This window comes from Lithobates pipiens, unplaced genomic scaffold (assembly GCF_037356315.1).
Source record: "Lithobates pipiens isolate NorthernLeopardFrog02 unplaced genomic scaffold, aLitPip1_a1.2 Scaffold_22, whole genome shotgun sequence".
NCBI classification, from domain to species: Eukaryota; Metazoa; Chordata; class Amphibia; order Anura; family Ranidae; genus Lithobates; species Lithobates pipiens.
This window is the reverse complement of record NW_027507784.1, coordinates 128889090-128916047: the sequence shown is the minus strand read 5'-3', so window position 1 is coordinate 128916047 and position 26958 is coordinate 128889090. Positions and strand designations below refer to the sequence as shown.

The 26958-nt window shown below is 42.1% G+C and overlaps 1 protein-coding gene across 3 annotated transcripts; it reads left to right on the top strand.

Annotated features, from left to right (window-relative positions):
• On the top strand, positions 1-26671 carry RAB17 (RAB17, member RAS oncogene family). 3 transcript variants are annotated; one of them, XM_077448252.1, is made up of 6 exons: positions 2-144; positions 2828-2971; positions 4263-4414; positions 9997-10122; positions 14098-14191; positions 26178-26671. In XM_077448252.1, the coding sequence occupies exons 2-6, from the start codon at positions 2830-2832 to the stop codon at positions 26297-26299; spliced, it is 636 nt and encodes a 211-aa protein (XP_077304378.1). In that variant the 5' UTR covers positions 2-144; positions 2828-2829; the 3' UTR covers positions 26300-26671. The 3 variants fall into 3 exon arrangements, with proteins under 3 accessions (XP_077304380.1, XP_077304379.1, XP_077304378.1); XM_077448254.1 differs by lacking the exon at positions 9997-10122 and having other exon boundaries at positions 1-144; XM_077448253.1 differs by lacking the exon at positions 14098-14191 and having other exon boundaries at positions 1-144.
• Positions 26672-26958: the final 287 nt, after the last annotated feature.

Sequence of the window (26958 nt, the reverse complement as noted above, 5' to 3'; positions counted from 1 at the left end):
TCAGCTGAAACCTCCCTATTGGACTTTACACCTGCTAAATTACCGGTCATATATGCACTGTACAGTATGAAGAGTACATGAAGACAGTAATGTGGGTCACTGGCTGATCGACTTGATAATGTGACTGGGTCTGACACAGCACAGGTAGGATGACACTTTGTATATCATTTATAATCCTGCTGTCGGTTTAATAATACGGGGATCTTTAATATTCTGTCTTTAATAAATAAAAGGGTTGAAAAATGCAAAAAAGTCAAAAGCTCTCAGACAAGGAATGATTACCCAAATGCTACTATGCCTTTTTTTCTAGAAAACAGGAGGCTTTGAGGGGTATTTATGAAGACCGGAGAAGTCAGAATCTGGAGCAGCTGTGCATAGCAACCAATCAGCTTCTAGTATTCATTTTCAAAGCTTAACTAAACAAGCTGAAGATAAAGACTGGTTGGTTACTATGCACAGCTATTCCAGATTCTGGCTGCTCTAGTTTTAGTAAATTCCCCCAAAGGAAAAGACATTGCACTAGAATTCATTAATATAGAAATTACTCTGGTAATGTGAATATTGTGAAATTTGTGGTTGTTGTGACATGATCAATAGAATAATTATTATATTGTTTTAATGAAATATCACTCAGCTAACTTAATCCATATATTTTATAACTATACTTAAAGTGGTTGTAAAGATTTTAGGTTTTTACCTTAATGCATTCTCTGCATTAGGGTAAAAACCTTTAAGGTGCAGCTCCTCCCCACCCCCCCTCTAAATACTTACGTGAGCCTGAACTCGATCCTGCACTGTGCTCGGGAGCAGGGGCGCTGCCCTCGCTCCCTCCTCACTTGACTCAGTGAGAGCAGCAGGAGCCTCAGCTCCTGCTGCTGTCAATCAAATCCAGTGAAAAAGGAGCAGGGGCAGAGCCAAGCCTCACTGTCTGTGTCTATAGATGTTTGCTGTTTCTTCTACCCCCCCCCCCCCCCCCAAATAAGAGATACCAGTTGGTTCTGCTAATAGTGGAGTTGCACTGTTTTTGTAATGTCACCATGAGTGTGGGGAGAGAATCCCCAACCTGCTGTCACAGTGGGGATGGGGGGGGGCTGAGGCTTCTGCATTAGTAACATGTTACATGTTATACTCCGAATAGAAGAAGAAATGGCTGCACATCGATAGAAATCTAAATTACGTTTATTGATCACCAAAATTACATCAAAGGACACCCATACACAAGTTTCGTAGACGCGTTTCACACAGTACAATTGTGCTTAATCATTGTTATACCCCGACTAAAAGTTTAACATATGACTAAAGGTGAACTCATCCTTTGAAAAATATGAGAGGTAAGGCTATGAAAAAACCCTCACAAAATACAGTTGAAAAAAAGTGCAAAGTCACCTAATACATTTTTGATTGCTATTTCTCTTTGGCCGAGTTCAAACAGCTGCTTATAAGACTGTCTGACCTCTGCCTGCCTCTGACTAGGTTTGTCAGTTTTTCCAAGATCAGCACAATGGATCCCAATATCATGTGGTTCTAAAGAAGTGATATATACTGTGCTTAGTTTACTGCAGAACCACTGCTTATAGAGCCTAATCATCCAATTAGGCAAGGAGCAGGGGCCTCATCTGGCTGATTTGAGCATTGGGTAGAGAGGACAAAGGGGGCACTTTACATTTGGAGGAAAAGACATTTATTTAATCTCCAAATACGGAAAGGCTTCTTCATAGTAAGAGCTGTGAAAATGTGGAATAGATCAATGTAGGAGAGGCTCAGATGGCCACTTAAAGCAGAACCTACATTTTTTTCAAATTCTTTCTTTCGTTTTTCAAGTAACAAAATGTACTCAAAAAGAAACAAAATAGAGCAACATTGCATCCAGTGTTGCTTTCGAAAAAAAATTAAAGGAGAGAGAAATAAAACAAGAAAAGGGGGGAGCTGCATGAGGTGTAGCAGGGGAGAGCAAGAGAGGGGGGCTGAAGGAAAAAAGGGTCATTGCTCCTCCCCAGCTTGGGCTCAGCCAACATGGTCTAGCACATGGGTGAGTTAAAGAACATCATGAGGATGCCATCAAAGTTTGAAATTCTATGGAATACATGAAGTCAAGCCAATAGATCCATTTCTGCCTGAATTTTTCACACATGTTTTTCTCTGGAGATTGAGTCTTCCATTCTATACAAGTCATTAAAGTGAATGTAAAGGCTTGTTTTTTTCCTATAAAAATAACAAACATGTTATACTTACCTGCTCTATTGCAGTGGATTTGCACAGAGCAGCACTGGTCCTCCTCTTCTTGGATCCCTCTTCTGTGATCCTGGCCCCTCCCTTCTGTTCAGTGACCCCACAGCCAGCAGCTTGCAAATTGGGCACCCAAGCTCCCTGTGTCCATTCAGACACGGAGCCCAGACCTGGCTCCACCCCCTATCTTCCCTGATTGGCTACCTGACTTTGATTGACAGCAGCGATGGAGAAAGAAAGGAAAATATTGCCAGAAAAGTGGCATCAAGGCTTTATTAACATCCCCCATTGGGGTGTGTAATCACTGCCTTTTTGCACCAAGGAGAGCCTGAAAAAGATAAAAATTAGCCTAAAGCTCCGTCTAGTGGCTGCAAGATAGTGATATATAGGATTTCATATTTACGTGACCAAAAAAAATATGTTTACTTTTTTATCCTGACCATAATAAATAAAACAATGTACAAACTAGTATACGCTTCCTTTAAATAGTAGGGCATTGCTCACCTTCCTTAACCTCCTTTTTAAACATACGTGTGACCTAAAGAATTTATAGCACACAGCTTGTTTTAATGATCTTCCATGCATGATCTGTTGCTTGCAGGAATGGAACATGACATTATTTCTGAGGAAAGAGCCGTTTACACCTACAAACTGGTACTACTGGGAAGCAGTGGTGTGGGAAAATCCAGCATAGTTGTCAGGTACTTAAGGGATGAGTTTCGGGATACTGACTGCACTACTGGATGTAAGTAAAACATAAAATGCCTTATTTAAGCGTATACAAGTAGATGTGTCTAAACTTTTTGTTTTACCTGTACTAATAAAATGGCAGTTTTTCTGGTAATTAGGGACAGAACAGATACTTTTTCTAGCACATTGAAGGATTTAGCTTATCCATCATGGAAGCTGAGATGCAACATACTGTTGTATATTAAAATACTGTATAGTTAAAGTGTTACTAAACCCACAACAGTAAACAGTAGTCTGATCTGCAGCTGTACCTGTGTTCCTGAAACTTGATCCTGGTATTCCTGTGTTTGACCCGGTGTTCTGCCATATAGCGTCCGGCCATCGGATAGTGTCCGCCCCGTACTGTGCAGGCGCAGCGCTTGCGCAGTACGGAGCAGAAGGAGATTCGGAAAATCTAGCTAGCCCCACCATACAAGTGGACATAGGGCTGCAGATATTAGAGGGCCCCTCGCGGGCTCTCTTCGCTCGCCACGCTTCGGCCACTGTTACAACATCGGTGGTCTCTGAGGTGGGTTTGTACGAGAGGCTTTCGCTCTGCACGTCAGGCTTAGCCATCAGGTATGGGACAGCCAGAGAGGTTTATTTTGCTTGGGAGAGAGCATGTGACCAGCATAGGGCCAATCAGTATTGTCCAGACAGAGGGTCAGGAGTCATGCAGCCTCTTAGGACAATCAGGGGAGAATGAAAGCTCCTCTTACAAGCTTTAACCAGACACTGATAGAAATCACACGACTGCTATATACCGCTGATGGGAAAAGGCATTTAGCAATTTATATTTACTAAAATTATTGCATTTTCATGTTCTATATACTGTGGTAGATCAGATATAGTGTAGGGTTCTGGGTTTAGTAACACTCTAAAGAGTAATACAACTTGTTAAAAAATTAATACAACATGGTACTGTATTTTAATATTTAATAAAAAAATTGTCAAAAGGTTGTAATTGTCTGTTAACTTTACGAATACTTACAAAAAATAAAAAATCCATATAAATCTGAATTATTTCCAAAATTCAGTAGAAAAGAAAGTCTTCAAATTAAGCATTTTACATAAAAGGATTTATTTATTATCCCAAGAAAAGCATTAAGGCTCAAAAAAATAAAATACAACTTCTTTTATGTGGCAATGCACAAGCATGTTCTTCTCTAGACTATACTACTACTAACATTACTCTGGATTATGAAAGTTGTAAAAAAGCATTATCATCAATATTCTTAACATATCAGATTGCGTTTTTTTTTTCTCACGTATACTACATCTTATTTACCTTTTTCTTGATCTCTTAGGTGCATTTTTCACACAAAGAGTTTACCACCAAGGAAAACCCTTGAACTTTGAGATTTGGGACACAGCTGGACAGGAGAGGTATCATAGTGTGTGCAACCTATACTACCGTGGTTCCAGCGCTGCCTTGCTGGTTTATGATATCACTTCCAAGGTGCATATTATTCAGGTCTATCACTGATCCTTCTAAATGATGTTCATTGTTAAAATGAGAAATTTACATACTGTTTTAAGAGAAATTATTCTGCTGTCTTGGAAGGGCACATCACATCACACCTATGGTTTATCTAATTAAAAAGGCTCATTGATGATCTTCTGCCGAAATTAAAAATAATAGTAGAACTTATCCCCCAAAATGTATAAAATCTAGCAACTGTGGATAATCATTTGGTGATTGCAGTTTGAAATTGGGAATAGTCCCACCCCCTTTACTTTTGGTTCTGCTAATTAGTTATGTGTAATATTAAATTTTTTTATTTTTTTTGCAAAATCTTTTTTATAAAATGTTTCATTAGCATACAAAATTAGCCCACGCAGGGGCAGTTATTCTGATACGGTAACATACCGCAACAGGGCACAACATAACCAAACTAACTTATACTATAACCCCATGTGGGGAGAGGTTCAGTTCAGGAGAATCTGTGCTCAAATTGGTACCAACAGGATAATGCAACATGGGAGTAGTTGGGTCAATATACTAACAGACTAGAGATATAGTGTTAATCTCGGAATTGGTTACTTCATCAGTTGCCATGGTATTATCCAGGGCCGTCTTTAAGATAGGGCAAAAGGGGCAGCTGCCCTGGGCCCTGTCATTGTTGTGGGGCCCAAAGCAGCTGCCTCATACTTGCCAACTATCCCAGTTTAAATTCCCTTGTCCCTTGAAGTTTTAGTCCTGTGCTGTGTCCCGATATCTCAGTGGGAAGTGCTGGTACTAATGCTGCCCAGCTCTGCCCTATTGTTGTGTACAGATGACTCACCTGCAGACTCTGTGTTTACATGTAAATAACTGTCATTCCTAAGTAAATAACCGAGTCGGCAGCATTGATATGTAAATAAAGGCATCATTCATATGTATATCATGCCCCCCTGCAGTGAGGAGATGTGCTGTAACCTCTAGCTAGCAACCAACCGGTGAGCAGTATTACTGTACAGTAATCTCTAGCAACCAATTAACAAGCAGAAATCATTTTCTGTAACCTCTAACAACTAATCAGTTAGCCGTAATGTGTGCTATAACCTCTAGCAACCAACCGGTGAGCAGTATTACTGTACAGTAATCTCTAGCAACCAATTAACAAGCAGAAATCATTTTCTGTAACCTCTAACAACTAATCAGTTAGCCGTAATGTGTGCTATAACCTCTAGCAACCAGTCAGTAAACAGTAATGATATGCTGTAGCCCTTGGCAACCAATCACAATCGCTGCTTGATCTGATACATTAAACTGATTTTAAGTCTAGCTGCTATTTATTGTATGTATGGAGATTGAAATTGCATGGGGGGGGCAAGAAATTTTTTGCTCAGGGTCCAATCAATATTAAAGACAGCCCTGGTATTATCATCTAGCCAACAGGTCCATACCTTTTCAAAATTTTGTCGACAACCCCTGCCCCAGTAGGTGTCTTTATACAGGGGTAAACTAACATTCACTAGGCTTTTCCAGAATCTGACAGAGGGGGAAGACAATTGTTTCCAGTTCATCGTAATGGCCTTAAGAGCATAGTACAATAGCAGGGATATGAGTATTTTCCTGGCTCTGCGCATTGACAGTTGTTCCACCAGCACCAGCAGACAATATTTAGGATCATAAGGAACACGAGTCTTAGTGACCTTAGTAATCACCTGGAGTATACTATAGCAGAGAATGGTGTTGCGCTGCTTAGAGGGGATAGATCTACTAAAAAACAGTAATATGCAATTCATCTTATGTAAATAAACTAGGGCTGTTACTGATTAAAATTTTCATGTTCGATTAATCGTTTTTTTAAAATCGATTAATCAACTCATTTTGATTAATTATAACTCACATACAGATCCAACTACTTTTAGCTGATCTCCTTGCATTGCAACTCTGCATTAGTCAGTGGTAAATGTGGTATACACTATATACAATCACCCGACACTAGTTCGTTTCTACATTCCATGACTTAACTTCACAGTTCACACAAATACATTTTAAATTCAAACTCTAGCACTGAAGCAAGTCATTTTTTTTTTCACGGTAGCCTGACAATCCCTCCACCTCTGGTCTAACTAAGCACTCTCACCTTATGGCATGGACCCCTGCGCAAACAGGTGGTCATGCAAGCGGGTATCAAAAGGGTTAACACGGACCATAAACTTCTCTACGTCTCCTTATGCCGCGTACACATGATCAAACAATCCGGTGGAAAAGTCCGGCGGACTCGAGTCCGCCGGACAATCCCCCCGTGTGTAGGCTCCGGCGGACTTTTTTTTACCCAGAAGTCTGGTGGACTAAGAAAGTAGCTTTGCACCAAAATATGTCCGCCGGACTCACAGTCCCAACCCCATTTATAAGGCTTGAAATCCCACTTATTAAACCTGACAGGGCACACCTGTGAAGTGAAAACCATTTCAGGTGACTACCTCTTGAAGCTCATCAACAGGATGCCAAGAGTGTGTGAAGCAGTAATCAAAGCAAAAGGTGGCTACTTTGAAGACCCTAGAATATAAGACATATTTTCAGTTGTTTCACACTTTTTTGTTAAGTATATAATTCCACATGTGTTAATTCATAGTTTTGATGCCTTCAGTGTGAATCTACACTTTTCATAGTCATGAAAATAAAGAAAACTCTTTGAATGAGAAGGTGTGTCAAAACTTTTGGTCTGTACTTTATATAAATCAAACAATCATTTGAAGTAATATTTAGTCCATATATATCCACCACTTGATATGGTAATCCAGTGATACTTATAGCTTGTATTTGGGAAAAAATTTCCAGGATGCAGGATCAATACATATATCTGCTACTAATCCTCATATGAACCAAAAAATTAAGATAACTGATGGTGATAATCTTCAATCTTAAAGTGAAAAGATACTATAGGCAATAATCCTTATATCTATCTGGTGATATTAAAGTTCTCGGTGCAAAACAAAGCCAATGTAATAATATCATAAACAGGAATATAAGATGTGCAAGTCTCCTTCTAATACAGTGCTTGATATTACTACATATATCTCAAAGTGCTCATGTGTAAAGTATGTGATTAGTTATCTTAAATTTTTTGGTTCATATGAGGATTAGTGGCAGATATATGTATTGATCCTGCATCCTGGAAAATTTTTCCCAAATACAAACTATAAGTATCACTGGATTACCATATTAATTGGTGGATATATATGGACTAAATATTACTTCACAGAATTGTTTGATTTGATTTATATATATATATATATATATATATATATATATATATATATATATATATCTATATATTGGTTTTTAGATATATATATAAGGGTCATAAACAGGAGGTCAGCAGATAGGGGGACAAGGAGAAAGGGATTAGGTAGCAGGACAAGGTTCCAGGGATGCAGGAATGGACAGGATCAGGTACAACAGGATCAGGATGCAAGGTTCGGGATCAGGGTAACAGGTAACAGGTAACAGGTAACAGGTAACAGGTAACAGGTAACAGGTAACAGGTAACAGGTAACAGGTCAGGGCTCAAGGACAAAACCAAGGCAAACATGTGAGTGCTTGCCGGCTATTTATAGGCCTGTGATTGGCCTCAAGTGACACCTGATTGCAGGAGGTGCTGTCTGCTCCACACTGCCAGGACCCATGCGCTGGTGGACGCCAGTACTGCAGCCCAAAGATGACATAACATCAGCAGGGAAACGCTCTCCTGACAGTTATAAACTGCCAGGAGACACCTGCTGGTGGACCTCAATACTGCACGCCAAAAGACAGATATTTTCAGCAGATGGAACATTTCCTGACAGATCCTCAAGAGGGGTAGAAATATCACTTCTCGCCAGTTTGTCCTTGAGGGATTCAGAAAGTCCAAACTGGAACTGGTCTTTTAAAGCAGCCTCATTCCAGCCTGTATCCATGGACCACTGACGGAAGTCTATGGTGTAGTCCTCCACCGGCCGCTGTCCCTGCCGGAGAGAATGTAAAGCAGCCTCAGCGGTGGCAGTGAGCTGGGAGTCCTTGTAAAGTTGTGACATGGCTGCAAGGAAGGTGTCCACTGTGCGGACAGCTGGGTCTTTACGTTCCCATAAACTGTGGGCCCAAGCCTGGGGGTCACCTGAGAGCAAGGAAATAATAGTTACAGTGGTGGTGCAAAGCCAGATAAAGCAGACAGGCATTCCGAAAAGATCTGATCTTTAGTCGATCTCCAGTGAATCACTCGGGAGTAGGTACGTGTGGCTCCGGGGGTGAGATCATCACCAAAGAAGTAGTTGACTCCGTTAGTAGCTTTAATCTAGCCTCTAAATGCAGGTATCCTTCCTGTAGTTTTTGGACTATTTGAGTGAGGGTGGAAGCTTGTTGGCACAAAGTCTCTACAGGGGACGCACCTCTGCCAGCCTCGGTCATGACTGTATTATTGGTACAAGGATAGTGGTGCGCTGTACAAAAGGGTGGTATGTACCCTGGTAGGCCTGTCTGCTCCTGTCAGTTTTTTAATTTTAAAATTTAGTTCCACTTTAAATGCAAAATTCTTAAATAAACTCCTGTAGAAAATTTTTAAATATCATACATCTTTTTATTACAAAGCACAAGCAACAGTAGCAATGCAACAGTTTGCCATAGTTGTTTCATCAATGGAAAGAGCAAGTAAAGCAGAACTTCTCAAATATGCATCTAGTCTAGTGAATCCTACACCTCTGCAAGTGCAGTGGCACTCATTTTCCCTTGAGACTAGTGAATGTGGTAAAGCTCAGCTAATTTCCATCATCCAATCATGTGCAGGCAAAAATGCTGTTCCTTTTTATTTTCTGTGCATGAGCTTGGGTATTCTTTACAAAGAGAAAGCTTCACCACATTCACTATGCTGGCTTACACAGCTTGCAAAGTACACAGTCTATTTGCCTTTAGTAAATCCACACCAGTGACTACAAATGCCACTCTGTCATTACAGCTGCTATATGTGAATCTATAAGATTGTAAATATTCACATTCAAGTGAAAAGCTGGTAATAACACACTTATTTCCAGAAAGGGTTAACTAACGTAGTCTCAAATATTCCATTCTGAAGTTATTATGATTTGTACTTCTAGTTTATACTGTATATTTACAGTAAAAGCTGCCAATTTAGAAGACAGTTATGGTGTTGCAGTTTATACCTTTAGCAGTTCAGCAAATCGCTATAATATACAATCTGTCCTTTTGATGTTTGAATGTTGACTCATCCAACTAAATATGTGATACGTATACTTCAAAATGTTATTTTCATTGTGAAATGGTAGTTCTCAATGAAGCAGATATCATACAATAGATGGGGGTTATTTACTAAAGCTGGAGCATGCAAAATCTGGTGCAGCTCTGCATACAAACCAATCAGCTTCCAGATTTTATTGCCAAAGCTTAACTGAACAAGCTGAAGTTAAAAGATGATTGGCTACCATGTACAGCTGTACCAGATTTTGAGTGCACCTGTTTTAGTAAATCTACCCCTAGGTCTTTACAAATCCTATTTTATATCCTGTTTTGTATTTGTTACAAATAAATGATCACCCTTTTGCTCCCATCTCTCCCAGGAGACATTTATTAGGGCTCAGCTATGGCTTCAGGAGTTACGGAAGTATGACTTCAGTGAGGAAATGGTCATTGCACTAATTGGAAATAAGACTGATCTAAATTCAAAAAGGAAAGTCTCCCATGAGGTATGATTTTCTGCAGAAGAACAGTACAAGCTGGTGTGTTAGTGTATGGCAGCTGGTTGTGTGACTCACTCATGGGACTCTTGTACTGTGATCAATATACCAGCATAGCATAACGAAGGACTGTAATGAAATGTGCACTTGGAAGTGCAGCCGCTCTAAATCTAAGGGGTCGATCTGAAATGAGGGGAAGCTCTGCTGATTTTATCATCCAATCATGTGCAAGCTAAAATGCTGTTTTTTATTTTCCTTGCATACCCCCCTCGGATCTACAGTGACTTTACTTCCATGTGCACTTTCAGTTCAAAGTGGAGATGCCTTTAGTAAATAACCCCTACTGTGTTCTAATGCAGCTGCTGGTGTGAAAGTACCCTAAGGGCTCCTTCACACGGACGTGTCCATGTATGGAGCCCGCTCTGCTCAGCGGGGAATCGCTCCGTCGATCCCCACTGAGCAGGAAGATGATAGGTCTACCTTTGCACACTGTGCAGGGTTGGACCTGTCAGAGCGCCGTTCTCCCCTATGGGAGATCAGATGACGACGGACCGCAGAGTCCGCTGTCACCTGATCCGATCCTCAGACGGATGGAAAAGTAGGGTTTTCCTCCGTCACACTTTTTCAGATCGGAGCGGGTCGGACATGCCGCTGACATCCGTTGCTCCATAGAGGTCTATGGAGCGTCCGTACAGGTCTGCCTAAAAAACTGACAGGCAGACCTAAACGGATCGTTCCTGTGAAAGAAGCCTTAAGGTCGTAAAAGTTTGTTAAGGTTTTTTTATTTTCTTTTTTTTAAGTTTATGAATGGATTTGTGTTTGTTAGCAAATCCATTCACAGTTCTGATCTCTGAAGTGAGTACAGTGCTCAGTCACCATTTTCCTCACTTTCCACATTCAGATAAATGGCTTTGTTTACCTTTAAACCCATTACTACATAATCAATGGGCCTGAAGATAATCATAGCCTTTCATACCAGTGATCTCTAGAGGTTGCTCTGAGGTAGGGACAGCACTGGGGACAGTGCTGCTGGCTCTTTAGTACACTGGCCCAGACAGATTGGGACTTTTCAGGGTTTGCTTACCTGCCATTTCTGCTTTTGGGACAGGAGTAGTGTGTGTGTGTGTGTGTGGGGGGGGGGGGGGGGGGGGGCAGGTGCCCAGGTGTGTTTTATGCACTATTTATTTACAGAGGAATTTCTTATTCACAGCATTTAGAAAGGATTTGTAATCACTTTGAATTTTGAGGTTTTAATTTTTTGGTTTTTGTCTGTTTTGTTCTCTCATTTGATTGTATTTAAACGATTGGATTTTTTGCACTTTAAGGATTACACCCATTACGTTTTTGGTATCATAACACATTGCACCTTATCACACAAGCCAATTTATATTGCAGGCATTTTAATTAATTTAACTTATACTATTGTATCTATTTATTATATATTTATTTTTGTGTCACAAGTACTTTTGTACATGCTACTTTGATTAAATCCCACGAATCAAATATTACATTCCAATATATCATATGGCACTTTATTTTGTTTATTGCATTATTTGGAGCAGTGTCATTACCATCATCATTCAATTCCCTTTAATTTTCAGACCTTACTTAGGTAGGTGCTCTGGTGGAGGCAGCAGTTCCTAGCTTAATAGTCATACCATCAGCGCGGGCGCTCCCCTCTATACTCATGTCCAGGGGTGTAAAATGACAGAAGAAAGATGAGGGTAAGGAGCGGGTAAGCAAACCCTGCAAAGTCCTGATCTGACAGTGCTCCTGTATTAAGAAGCCGGCAGCTGTGTGTAAAGGAATACAGAAGTGCAGCTCTAGCAGGAAGGAAAAGCTGGAGAGGGAGAGAGAACACAGCCTACACCTTGTCCTGTTTCTCTTCTTTTCTCCTGGACACTTCTAGCACTCGGCCAAGTGGGTTGCGTTTTGGTATGTCTCTACCAGCTTTTCACATCTAGAGAGTGACATTTTTGCCTGTTCTTCTTTGCAAAATAGCTCAAGCTCTATCAGATTGGATGGCGAGTGCCTGTGAACAGCAATTTTCAAGTCTTGCCACAGATTATCAATTGGGTTTAGGTCTGGACTTTGACTGGGCCATTCTAGTACATGAATATGCTTTGCTCTTAACCATTCTATTGTAGCTCTGGCTGTATGTTTAGGGTCGTTTTTCCTGCTGGAAGGTGAACCTCCGCCCCAGTCTCAAGTCTTTTGCAGACTCTGATGTTGTGTACACACGACCGGACTTTTCGACAGCAAAGTTCCGACGGAACTAATCCGTCAGACAATTCAATCGCATGTGGGCTTCATCTGATTTTTCTGTAGAAAAATCTGACGGACTTTAGAAATAGAACATGTTTCAAATCTTTCTGCTGGAACTCCGCCAGAACCAGTTCCTATCGAGAAAACCGCTTGTCCGACAGACCAACAACGACGCAAGAGCAGCTATTGGCTACTGGCTATTGAACTTCCTTTTTCTAGTCCCGTCGTATGTCATTGAGTTAAACGATTGGACTTTGGTGTGATCGTGTGTAGGCAAGACCGTTTCAGCAGAACTCCATCGAAACTCCATCGGAACTCCGTCGAAAAATCTGTTGAAATGTCCATCAAAGTTCATTGCGACGGAAAGTCCGGTTGAGTGTATGTGGCAGGTTTTCTTCTATGTGGCAGGTTTTCTTCTATGATTGCCCTGTATTTGGCTCCATCCATCTTCCCATCAACTCTGACCAGCTTCCCTGTCCCTGCTGAAGAAAAGCATCCCCACGACATGATGCTGCCACCACCATGTTTCACAGTGAGGATGATGTGTTCAGGGTGATGTGCAGTGTTAATTTTCCGCAACACATAACGCTTTGCTTTTAGGCCAAAAAGTTACATTTTGGTCTCATCTGACCAGAGCACCTTTGTCCACATGTTTGCTGTGTGCCCCAAATTGCTTCTCGTAAACTGCAAATGGGACTTCATATGGCTTTCTTTCAACTATGGCTTTCATCTTGCTACTTTTCCATAAAGGCCAGATTTGTAGAGTGCACAACTAACAGTTGTCCTATGGATAGATTCTCTCACCTGTGGATATTTGCAGCTCCTCCAGAGTTACTATGGGCCTCTTGGCTGCTTCTCTGATTAATGATTGACAGGCCTGTCAGTTTAGGTGGACAGCCATGTCTTGGTAGGTTTGCAGTTGTGCCATGCTCTTTCCATGTTTGGTTGATGGATTGAGCAGTGCTCTGTGACATGTTCAAAGCTTGGAATATTTTTTTATAACCTCACCCTGCTTTAAACTTCTCCACAACATTATCCCTGACCTGTTTGGTGTGTTCCTTAGCCTTTAGGATGCTGTATGTTCACTAAGGTTCTCTAACAAACCTCTGAGGACTTCACAGAACAGCTGTATTTATACTGAGATAAAATTACCTACAGGTGGAGTCTATTTACTAATTATGTGACTTCTGAAAGCAATTGGTTACACTAGAGTTTAGTTAGAGCTATCAGAGTAAAGGGGGCTGAATAAGAATGCACGCCGCGCTTTTCAGATATTTATTTGTAAAGAATTTTGAAAACCATTTATAATTTTCCTTCCACTTCACAATTATGTGCCACTTTGTGTTGGTCTATCAAAGAAAATCCCAATCAAATACATTTACGAAAATTTCAAGAGGTATCAATACCTTTTCAGGGCACTGTATATAAATCGCAGGTACTTGATTTTTGCTGAGGAAATCGTAAATTTGCTGACTAGAATGCTCGAAGTTTAGAACCCCGATAGACATTCATGGGTATGTGGAGGCACCTGAGGATGCCTACATTTGATACCTGAGGGTAGTTCACACTTAGTTTTGTTTCTGCAAAATGTAGGATTAAAAAGACAAATTCCAATTGTGGTACAAATTTGTATTCCATGACATTGTAAGTCATAAGATAAATTTCTTTATATACATGTATCAACACATAAACTCTTTCAGTGTATTGTGTTACTTTCAGGATGCTCAGGCTTTCGCTGAACAGGAAAAACTGCTGTACATAGAAACATCAGCAAAGACAGCAGAAGGAGTGAGCCATGCATTTGAAGCTGTAGGTGAGTATATACTTGATAAGACTATGGATCTGTAGATGGATATAGATAAGATTTAGATAAGCAAGTACAATCTAATCATTAAACAGTCTTTTTGGAACACATATATAAAGACTAATATTTCTTTAGCTGGCCCAAGATCTTTTCTAGACCCAGCAATGCCCCTAGTGGGGGGCCCTTCATGGTTTCTTGCACCGGGGTCCTGAAGATTCTAGTTGCACCTCTGCCACAGATGTTGCAAGTTTTGAGGGAGCGTGCAATTGGCATGCTGACTGAAGAAATGTCCACCAGAGCTGTTGCCCTTGAATTGAATATTCATTTCTCTACCATAAGCCATCTCCAGAGAATTGGGCAGTACATCCAACCGCCTCACAACCGCAGACCACGTGTAACCACACCAGCTCAGGACCTCCACATCCAGTATCTTCACCTCCAAGATCGTCTGAGATCAGCTACCCGGACAGCTTCTGCAACAATCGGTTTGCATAACCAAAGAATTTCTGTACCAACTGTCAGAAACAGTCTCATCGGGTCTCGGCCTGACTGCAGTTCATCGTCGTAACCGTCTTGAATGGGCAAATTCTCACATTTGATGGTGTCTGGCACTTTGGAGAGGTGTTCTCTTCACGGATGAATACCAGTTTTCACTGTACAGGGCAGATGAAAGACAGCGTGTATGGCGTTGTGTGGGTGAGCGGCCTTCTGATGTCAACGTTGTGGATGGAGTGGCCCACGGTGGCGGTGGACTTATTTTATGGGCAGGCGTATGCTATGGACAACGAACACAGGTACATTTTATTGATGGCATTTTGAATGCAGAGAGATACCGTGACGAGATCCAGAGACCCATTGTTTTGCCATTCATCCATGACCATCACCTCATGTTGAAGCATGATAATGCACGGCCCCATGTTGCAAGGATCTGTACACAATTCCTGGAAGCTGAAAACATCCCAGTTCTTGTGTCATGTCACCCATTACGCATGTTTGGGATGCTCTGGATTGGTGTATACGACAGCGTGTTCCATTTTCTGCCAATATCCAGCAACTTCGCACAGCCATTGAAGAGGATTGGAATAACAATCCACAGGCCAGATACTACCGTATATACTCGAGTATAGGCCGACCCGAATATAAGCCGAGGCCCCCAATTTACCCCCAAAAAACTGGAAAACTTATTGACTCGTGTATAAGCCGAGGGTGAGACATGGCTGTCCATCCCTGTGTGTCCGTCCATCCCTGTGTGTGTGTCCGTCCATCCATCCCTGTGTGTGTGTCCATCCATCCATCCATCCATCCCTGTGTGTGTGTCCGTCCATCCATCCCTGTGTGTGTATCCATCCATCCATCCATCCCTGTGTGTGTGTGTGTGTGTGTGTGTATTCATCCATCCATCCATCCATCCCTGTGTGTGTGTGTGTGTGTGTGTGTGTGTATCCATCCATCCATCCATCCCTGTGTGTGTGTGTGTGTGTGTGTGTGTGTATCCATCCATCCATCCATCCCTGTGTGTGTGTGTGTGTGTGTGTGTGTGTGTGTGTCCGTGCAGCCTTGTGTGTGTGTCCAGCCTACCTGTGTCCCAAGCCTCCGTCCCGAGCCGCCGTCGTCCCGAGCCTCCTCCGTCCCGTGCCGTGCCTCCTCCGTCCCGTGCCTCCTCCGTCCCGTGCCGTGCCTCCTCCGTCCCGTGCCTCCTCCGTCCCGTGCCGTGCCTCCTCCGTCCCGTGCCTCCTCCGTCCCGTGCCGTGCCGATGGATCGCCGCTCTTCTCGGCGGCCATTCTACAATTCAAAATTCCGCCTCCGCCTGTGATAGGCGGAACACTCAATTTCCCAGCAGCCTGTGTTCCGCCTATCACGGACATCCTCTCATACTCGTCCGTAGTATGAGAATGAGCGGATGTCCGTGATAGGCGGAACACTGACTGCTGGGAAATTCAGTGTTCCGCCTATCACAGGCGGAGGCGGAGAAGGAGGCGCGGCTTTTGAATTTTAATGTCCGCCGTCTGTCTGCTCGATACGCTGATCGAGCAGTCAGACAGCGGTGACTCGAGTATAAGCCGAGGGGGCACTTTCAGCCTCAAAAAAGAGGCTGAAAATCTCGGCTTATACTCGAGTATATACGGTAACTGGTTTTCGGACCCCCCCGACCCCCCCAATACAGTAAGACTGCACATTTTAGAGTGGCCTTTTATTGTGGCCAGCCTAAGGCACACCTGTGCAATAATCATGCTGTCTAATCAGCATCTTGATATGCCACACCTGAGAGGTGGATGGATTATTTTGGCAAAGGAGAAGTGTTCACTAACACAGATTTAGACAGATTTGTATACAATATTTGAGAGAAATAGGCCTTTTGTGTACATAGAAAAAGTTGTAGATCTTTAAGTTCAGCTCATGATAAATAGGGGCAAGCACAAAAGTGTTGCGTTTTATAATTTTGCTCAGTATATATCTGAAAATGTATCAATCCTGATGTATTGATGCTACTATAATTTCTTGAGGCCCTAAAATGCCAGGACTGTAAAAATATCCCTCAAATGACCCCTTTTTGGAAAGTAGAAAGTCCAAGGTATTTAGTTAGAGGCATGAGAGATTTTTTTGAAGCTTTTATTTATTGTTATAATTGTTTGGAAATTTAAGAAATGAAAAATACATTTTTCTAATTTTTTTTCTACATACTGTCACCAGTGAAGTACAGTGTCATCATATAACTGGTGTACTGGTGTGGCGGTGATCAGGGACACTGACTGGTGACAGCACATAAAAAAAAAACAAAAAAAAAAACAATTAAATCAGTCTGTTTTGTTGTAATTAGCTGTGCTTGGTCAAAACTACATGGTACAGATGGGCTGTTATTGTCCCTGTCTGTACCATGTGATCAAATTGACCAATCACAGCTAGCAAAACAGTTGTACACATTGGATGGCATGAAAGAAAGCCATCCATTGTGTACAACTGTCATGTGACATGCTGTGATTTGCCATGGTGGTCACATGGTACCGGCAATGAGCCTGTACTCTGATCACCCATGGGACACGACCAGTGACAGATTGCGCCACCGCAGCTGCACGAACTGCGCTTCCTGAGAGGACTTCATATGATGTCCACTTAGGATAACATAACCACTGCCCAGCTATAATTTTTCTATAGGCCGGGTGTTAAGTTATTAACCACTTGCCGACCGCCGCACGACGATATACGTCGGCAGAATGGCACGGGCAGGCATATTGGCGTATATATAAGTCCCTGCCTGCCCGCGGGTGGGGGGCCCGATCGGGCCCCCCCCCGGTGCCTGCGGCGGTCGGCATTCGTTCGGGAGAGATCAGGGATGAGGGGACGGCCATTCATTCATGGCCACCCCCTCGCGATCGCTCCCGACGAATGAAAATCCTCGGTGACATCACTTCCTCTCCTGTATTGTAAACACAGGCAGAGGAAATGATGTAATCTCTCCTCGTGTCGGTCTTTTTCGTTCCGGCACGGAGGAGAGAGGATCGGTGAGTTGCACCTAACACTACACTAACAGTAGAACACGCCAGGCACACTTTTCACCCCCCTGATCACCCCCCAATCACCCCCCCAATCACCCCTGCCCCCCCAGTCACAGTGACACCAAGTGCGTTTTTTATTATTTATTTATTTATTTTTTATTTTTTGCATTGGTGTCATTTGTGACTGTAATAACTGTTAGGGCAGTTAGGGTTAGCCCCCTTTAGCTCTAGGGTGCCCCCCTAACCCCCCCAATAAAGGTTTAACCCCGTGATCACCCCCCGTCGCCAGTGTCACTAATAAGCGATTTTTTTCTGATCGCTGTATTAGTGTCACAGGTGACGCTAGTTAGGCAGGTAAGTATTTAGGTTCGCCGCAGCTTTTTATAGCGTCAGGGACCCCCATATACTACCGCATAGCCCCCTGATTGCCCCCCAGTTAACCCTTTCACCAGTGATCACCATATAACTGTTACAGGTGACGCTGGTTGGTTAGTTATTTTTTTTTTGTTTCAGGGCACCCGCCATTTATTACCTAATAAAGGTTTAACCCCCTGATCACCCGGCGGGTGATATAAGTTTGAGGGTCAGATAAGGCCTGCGTCGCCCCAGCGTCAGGTTAGTGCCAGTACCGCTAACACCCACGCGCAAAGCATACACCTCCCTTAGTAATATAGTATCTGATCAGATCTATATTAGCGTTGCCTTCATTTTAGGTTTCCCAAAACGCATTGTTAGCGGGATCAGCCCAGATACCCGCTAGCACCTGCGTTTAGCCCCTCCGCCAAGCCCAGCCCAGCCCACCCAAGTGCAGTATCGATCGATCACTGTCACTTACAAAACACAACACACATAACTGCAGCGTTCGCAGAGTCAGGCTTGATCCCTGCGATCGCTAACAGTTTTTTTTGTAGCGTTTTGAAACAGTCGCTGACAGGCTAGGTGCTTTTTTACCTGTGAGTCTCACTAGTGTACCCCTAAATTTAGAGCCCAAAATGGCAAAGCGAAGGTACACTAGTGAAGAGGCCTACACGTTTCTGAGCATGACAGATAGTGAAGAGGACGTCACTCATCTGTCAGATTCAGGCTCAGAATACGATCCTGTAGAGGACAGCGGCTCCATGACAGATAGCTCTGACGACGGAGATGAGGCCGCTGCTAAGAACAGGTGTGCCCAATCCCGTATGTATTCTGTTGTTGAGGTGCAGGAACCGCAGGTCACTCGTATGGAGCAGAGACGTACTAGAGCCGCTCAACCTTCTGGTGAACTGGCAAGCACCAGCGGCCTAGTACACCCTGGACGTACATCCAGCACTGCAGTAACACGTGGTGACGTGGCGAGTCCCATAAGTGCAGTTCAAGCTGGCGAGGTGGCAAGCACAAGTAGTGTCCCGCTGCCACCAAGAAGAAGACAAAGACAGGCCCGTCGTACCCATAGTGCCCTTCCTGCAGAATTCGCCAATCCTATTTGGGTGCCCACATCTTCTGCAGAACCCGTACTTCCCCCATTCACTGGCCAACCTGGCATTAACGTGGAAACAGTTGATTTTAAGACACTTGACTTTTACTCACTGTTTTTCACCGAAGATCTCTATAGATCTATTGTGGACCAAACCAATTTGTACGCTGCTCAACACATCGCCACTATTCCCCAGTCCGCCCTTGCCAAACAATGGAAACCAGTTACGGTTTCCGAATTTAAAATCTTTCTGGGCCTCTCCCTCAACATGGGCATAACCAAAAAGAGTGAATTGCGGTCATATTGGTCCACTGACCCAATTCACCATATGCGCGTGTTCTCTGCTTCCATGTCCAGGGCACGATACGAGATGATTTTGCGGTTCATGCACTTCAGCGACAATGAACTCTGTCGTCCTCGTGGAGACCCTGAATACGATCGGCTCTACAAAATTCGGCCCCTCATAAACCACTTCAACCAACGTTTTGCAGACATGTTTACTCCCCATCAAGTTGTCTGCGTTGATGAGTCCCTGATTAAGTTTTCTGGTCGCTTGTCATTCAAACAATACGTCCCCAACAAGCGTTCCAGATACGGGGTCAAGATGTATAAGCTCTGTGACAGGGCCACAGGCTATACACGTAGTTTCATGGTTTATGAGGGTAGAGATAGTCTTGTAGAGCCGGAGAACTGCCCTGATTACATAGGAAGCGCTGGCAAGATAGTGTGGGACATGGTGTCACCCTTATTCGGAAAGGGGTACCACTTGTACGTGGACAATTATTACACAAGCGTGCCACTGTTTAGTCACTTGTTTGATCAGCAGATTGGAGCATGTGGCACCGTGCGACCTAATCGCCGGGGCTTTCCCCAGCGGCTTGTAGAGTCCCCTCTTAGGCTGGGGGAGAGAGCCTGCTTGCGCAGTAATAATTTGCTCGCTATGAAGTGGAGGGATAATAAGAATGTTTTCGTTCTTACCTCCCTTCATGCAGACACGACGGTCCAAATTCCTACGGCGACTGGTATTGTGGAGAAACCCCTCTGTGTCCACAAATATAACCTTAACATGGGAGGGGTGGACCTCAATGACCAGTTGTTGGCGCCGTATCTAGTTGCCCGTAAGGCCAGACGCTGGTACAAAAAAGTGTCTGTTTATTTATTCCAATTGGCTATACTGAATGCTTATGTACTACACAAAGCTTCAGGACGGACTGGATCCTTCCTCAAATTCCAGGAGGATATCGTCAGAGCCCTTCTGTATCCAGACGGTGCTCCACCTCACCTTCCCCTACCAGATGCAGTAAGCCGGCTGCATGAGAGGCATTATCTTTATGTCCTCCCGAGTACCCCTACCCAACGAGCCCCCCAAAGAAAATGTCGTGTCTGCAGAAAGCGCGGATTTAGGCGTGACACCCGTTATTGTTGTCCCCGCTGTCCTGACAATCCTGGTCTTTGCATTGGTGAATGTTTTGAACGCTACCATGAACTAGTTGAGTATTAGCGTAGGGTACAGCATTGCACAGGCTAGGCACACGTTCACAGGGTCTCCCAAGATGCCATCGCATTTTGAGAGACCCAAACCGCTGGAACCGTTACAACAGAAGTGTTAAAGTTACATAAAAAAGTGTTTAAAAAAAAAAAAAAAAAAGTAAAAAAAACAAAAAACCAAAAAAAATATAAAATAAAAAAACCAAAAATAGTTGTCGTTTTATTGTTCTCTCTCTCTCTATTCTCTCTCTATTGTTCTGCTCCTTTGTACTGTATTCTATTCTGCAATGTTTTAATGTTAACCATTTTTTGTTTTCAGGTACGCCATTCAGCTGTAGCGTGGATTTATTTATCTTGACAGCAACAGCGTTTGCTCCCACGATACGTAAAGCCACGACTCCAGCGCTGTCGGAGGTGATTTCACCACCACAGTTAAAAAAAAAGCATATATGCCGAAGCATGGGGGCATAAGGGGTGGAGGAGCGATCTGCTCCTACCTTTTGCGGGAGGATGCCCCCATGCTTCGGCATATATATATTTTAGGCACAGATTGTGTTAAATGTGTTATTTTTTGCGATTTTTTTTGTATTTGCTTTGCAGGTATGGTAAGTCCTACTGTTATACTGTAATGTTACTTTATTTTATTGTTAACCATCATTTGCTTAGCAGGTACGCCATTCTGCTGCAGAGCGGATTTATTTATCTTGACAGCAACAGCGTTTGCTCCCATGATACATAAAGCCGCGACTCCAGCACTGTCGGGGGTGATTTCACCACCACAGTTAAAAAAGAGCATATATGCCGAAGCATGGGGGCATAAGGGGTGGAGGAGCGATCTGCTCCTACCTTTTGCGGGAGGATGCCCCCATGCTTCGGCATATATAAATGGTGCATGTATGCCCACCATTAGAAAGTGGGTGGATGAAGGGTGGTATCTAATGGTGGGCATACCCACCGATCAATATTTTTTTTTCGTTCAGCCCACAGGCTGCATGAAAAAAAAATTACAATATATGCCCAACCAGTTCCAGCAACATACTGGTATGTTGCGGGACTTTGAGTGCTTATACCAGAATGATGCCTGCAGGTTTAGGTATCATCTTGGTATCATTCTTTTCAGCCAGCGGTCGGCTTTTATGTAAAAGTAATCCTAGCGGCTAATTAGCCTCTAGACTACTTTTACAAGCAGTGGGAGGGAATGTCCCCCCCCCCCGCACCATCTTCCATGGTTTTCTCAGGCTCTCCTGTCCCAACAGGGAACCTGAGAATGCAGCCGGTGGTTCCGCCAGCTGACCATAGAGCTGATCAGAGACCAGAAAGGCTCCAATCATCTCTATGGCCTAAGACACCGGAAGCTACAAACATTTCATGACTTAGATTTTGCGGGATGTAAACAGCGCCATTGGGAAATTGGGAAAGCATTTTATCACACCGATCTTGGTGTGGTCAGATGCTTTGAGGACAGAGGAGAGATCTAGGGTCTGATAGACCCTAATTTTTAAAAAAAAGAGTACCTGTCACTATCTATTGCAATCATAGGGGATATTTACATTCCCTGAGATAACAATAAAAATCATAAAAAAATATATATAAATGAAAGGAACAGTTTAAAAATAAAATAAAAAAGCAAAATAAATAATAAAAAAAAAATTAATAAAAAAAAACACCCCTGTACCCCCCTGCTAAGGCGCAACGTGGAACGCAAGCGTTGGTCTGGTGGCATATGTAAACAGCAATTGCACCATGCATGTGAGGTATCACCACGAAGGTCAGATCGAGGGTACTAATTTTAGCAGTAGACCTCCTCCGTAAATCTAAAGTGGTCACCTGTAAAGGCATTTAAAGGCTTTTAAAAATGTACGTAGTTTGTCGCCGCTGCACGTTTCTGCGCAATTTTAAAGCATGTCATGTTTGGTATCCATGTACTCGGCCTAAGATCATATTTTTTATTTCATCAAACATTTGGGCAATATAGTGATTTTTAGTGCATTAAAATAAAAAAAAGTGTGTTTTTTCCCCAAAAAATGCGTTTGAAAAATCGCTGCGCAAATACCGTGTGAAAAAAAAAAATGAAACACCCACCATTTTAATTGGTAGGGCTTTTGCTTTAAAAAAACACTTCATGTTTGGGGGTTCAAAGTAATTTTCTTGCAAAAAAAAATATTTTTTCATGTAAACAAAAAGTGTCAGAAAGGGCTTTTTCTTCAAGTGGTTAGAAGAGTGGGTGATGTGTGACATAAGCTTCTAAATGTTGTGCATAAAATGCCAGGACAGTTCAAAACCCCCCCAAATGACCCCATTTTAGAAAGTAGACACCCCAAGCTATTTGCTGAGAGGCATGTCGAGTCCATGGAATATTTTATATTTTGACAAAAGTTGTGGAAAAAATACATTATTATTATTATTTTTTTTTTTTTTGCACAAAGTTGTCATTAAATGATATATTGCTCAAACATGCCATGGTTATATGTAAAATTACACCCCAAAATACATTCTGTTGCTTCTCCTGAGTACGGGGATACCACAAGTGTGAGACCTTTTGGGAGCCTAACCGCGTACGGTACCCCAAAATCCAAGCACCACCTTCAGGATTTCTAAGGGTGTAAATTTTAGATTTCATTCCTCACTGCCTATCACAGTTTCGGAGGCCATGGAATGCCCAGATAGCACAAAATCCCCCCAAGTGACCCCATTTTGGAAAGGAGACACCCCAAGCTATTTGCCGAGAGGTATGGTTAGTATTTTGCAGACCTTCATTTTTGTCACAAAGTTTTGAAAATTGAAAAAAAGAAAAAAAATATACATTATTTTTTTTTTTCTTCATTTTCAAAAACAAATGAGAGCTGCAAAATACTCACCATGCCTCTCGGCAAATAGCTTGGGGTGTCTACTTTCCAAAATGGGGTCATTTTGGGGGGTTTTGTGCTATTTTGGCATTTTATGGCCTTCAAAACTGTGATAGGTAGTGAGGTGTAAAATCAAAAATTTACCCCCTTAGAAATCCTGAAGGCGGTTCTTGGTTTTCGGGGCCCCGTACGCGACTAGGCTCCCAAAAAGTCCCACACATGTGGTATCCCCGTACTCAGGAGAAGCAGCAGAATTTATTTTGGGGTGTCATTTCACATATGTCCCTGGCATGTGTGAGCAATATATCATTTAGTGACAACTTTGTGAAAAAAAAGTAAAAAAAAATAAAAGTTTGTAATTTTCCCGCAACTTGTGGCAAAATATAAAATATTCCATGGACTCAACATGCCTCTCAGCAAATAGCTTGGGGTGTCTACTTTCTAAAATGGGGTCATTTGTGGGGGTTTTGTGCCATCTTGGCATTTTATGGCCTTCAAAACTGTAATAGGTAGTGAGGCGTGAAATCAAAGATTTACGCCCTTAGAAAGCCTGAAGGCGGTTCTTGGCTTTCGGGGCCCCGTACGCACCTAGGCTCCCAAAAAATCCCACACATGTGGTATCCCTGTACTCAGGAGAAGCAGCAGAATTTATTTTGGGGTGTCATTTTACATATGCCCATGGCATGCGTGAGCAATATATCATTTAGTGACAACTTTGTGAAAAAAAAAAAAAAAAAAAAAAAGTTTGTAATTTTCCCGCAACTTGCGGCAAAATATAAAATATTCCATGGACTCAACATGCCTCTCAGCAAATAGCTTGGGGTGTCTACTTTCTAAAATGGGGTCATTTGTGGGGGTTTTGTGCCATCTTGGCATTTTATGGCCTTCAAAACTGTAATAGGTAGTGAGGCGTGAAATCAAAGATTTACGCCCTTAGAAAGCCTGAAGGCGGTTCTTGGCTTTTGGGGCCCCGTACGCAGCTAGGCTCCCAAAAAGTCCCACATATGTGGTATCCCCGTACTCAGGAGAAGCAGCAGAATTTATTTTGGGGTGTCATTTCACATATGCCCATGGCATGCGTGAGCAATATATCATTTAGTGACAACTTTGTGAAAAAAAAAAAAAAAAAAAAAAAAGTTTGTAACTTTCCCGCAACTTGCGGCAAAATATAAAATATTCCATGGACTCAACATGCCTCTCAGCAAATAGCTTGGGGTGTCTACTTTCTAAAATGGGGTCATTTGTGGGGGTTTTGTGCCATCTTGGCATTTTATGGCCTTCAAAACTGTAATAGGTAGTGAGGCGTGAAATTAAAAATGTATGCCCTTAGAAAGCCTGAAGGCGGTGCTTGGTTTTCGGGGCCCCGTACGCGGCTAGGCTCCCAAAAAGTCCCACATATGTGGTATCCCCGTACTCAGGAGAAGCAGCAGAATTTATTTTGGGGTGTAATTTCACATATGCCCATAGCATGTGTGAGCAATATATCATTTAGTGACAACTTTGTGAAAAATTTATAAAGTTTGTCATTTTCCCGCAACTTGTGGCAAAATATAAAATATTCCATGGACTCAACATGCCTCTCAGCAAATAGCTTGGGGTGTCTACTTTCTAAAATGGGGTCATTTGTGGGGGTTTTGTGCCATCTTGGCATTTTATGGCCTTCAAAACTGTGATAGGTAGTGAGGAGTAAAATGACATATGTATGCCCTTAGAAATCCTGAAGGCGGTGCTTGGCTTTCGGGGCCCCGTACGCGGCTAGGCTTCCAAAAAGTCGACCACATGTGGTATCCCCGTACTCAGGAGAAGCAGCAGAATGTATTTTGGGGTACAATTCCACATATAACCATGGCATGTGTGAGCAATATATCATTTAGTGACAACTTTGTGTAAAAAAAAAAAAAAATTTTTTTTTTTGTCATTATTCAATCGCTTGCGGCAAAAAAATAAAATATTCAATGGGCTCAACATGCCTCTTATCAATTTCCTTAGGGTGTCTACTTTCCAAAATGGGGTCATTTGGGGGGGTTTTGTACTGCCCTGCCATTTTAGCACCTCAAGAAATGAGATAGGCAGTCATAAAATAAAAGCTGCGTAAATTCCAGAAAATGTACCTTAGTTTGTAGATGTGACAACTTTTGCGCAAACCAATAAATATACAATTATTGACTTTTTTTTTACCAAAGACATGTGGCTGAATACATTTTGGCCTAAATGTATGACTAAAATTGAGTTTATTGGATTTTTCTAATAACAAAAAGTAGAAAATATCATTTTTTTTCAAAATTTGCGGTCTTTTGACGTTTATATCGCAAAAAATAAAAATCGCAGAATCAGTCAAATACCTTTAAAAGAAAGCTCTATTTGTGGGAAGAAAAGGACGCAAATTTCGTTTGGGTACAACATTGCATGACCGCGCAATTACCAGTTAAAGCAGCGCAGTGCCAAAGTGTAAAAAGACCTCTGGTCATTTACCAGCAAAATGGTCCGGTCTGAAAGTGGTTAAAATAGCCACTTTTAGCATGGATTGGAAGTTTGTGTGACTGGTTGACAATGCTGAAGCACAGTTAGGAGAAGAGGTGTCCAATGTGTCCTTTTGGATGGAGCTCTGCTTTAAGTCCATTAAATGGATGCTGTCAAGCTATGGTCCTTCATAATTTCCTTGTGCTGCCTGTAAATCCTAATAATCTTTATACTGTTCCCCTTTCTGCAGCCAGTCAACTTCTCATCATGGATCACCATAAACAGGACAAGGCACGCAGGAGGGATGCAGACATCATCATGCAAGGAGCGCAGAACACTGATGGAATACACAGATGCTGCAATTTCCAGTAGACCATTAGTACCAAAGGAGAATCATTTGTACTAACTTGCTACAAACTACAACCATCCTGTGTAGCTTGTGGTATTCGGTTTAATTACCCAATTAAAGAGAAGCCATTGGTGCCATGAAGGACACAGATATGAATCCCATTCTTTTTCCTACATCAGGCCTAAGAAAGGGAAATTGTATTTGGTATTCGTCACATTAAACTGGCACCACAAAGAAAGGTAATTCAAGAAAAAACTTGAAATGAAATAGATGTCCTTAATTATAAAAAATGCTTAATGAATACCTCTATGCAATTACAGTGAACTACACATTTGCACACATAAACAAAAGAATGGAGTGATCAAAAACATAATCTTATTAAAATGTATTTTTCAGTTGGTTTCTTTTTATTTTGGTTGGTATAAAATATTTTATTTGGAAGTAAAATAAGATGGAGTTTCTGATTTACAAGTGACACAAATGAAACAAAGAATATTATAAAATGAAAGCAATAACAAACAAGAGATTTATGATATATATATATATATATATATATATATATATATATATATATATATATATATATATATATATATATATATATATATACTGTATATGGATGAAACAGGAGGAAATTTGGTTTTGGTACACATCTTTGTCATTTATATGATAGCTATCCCAA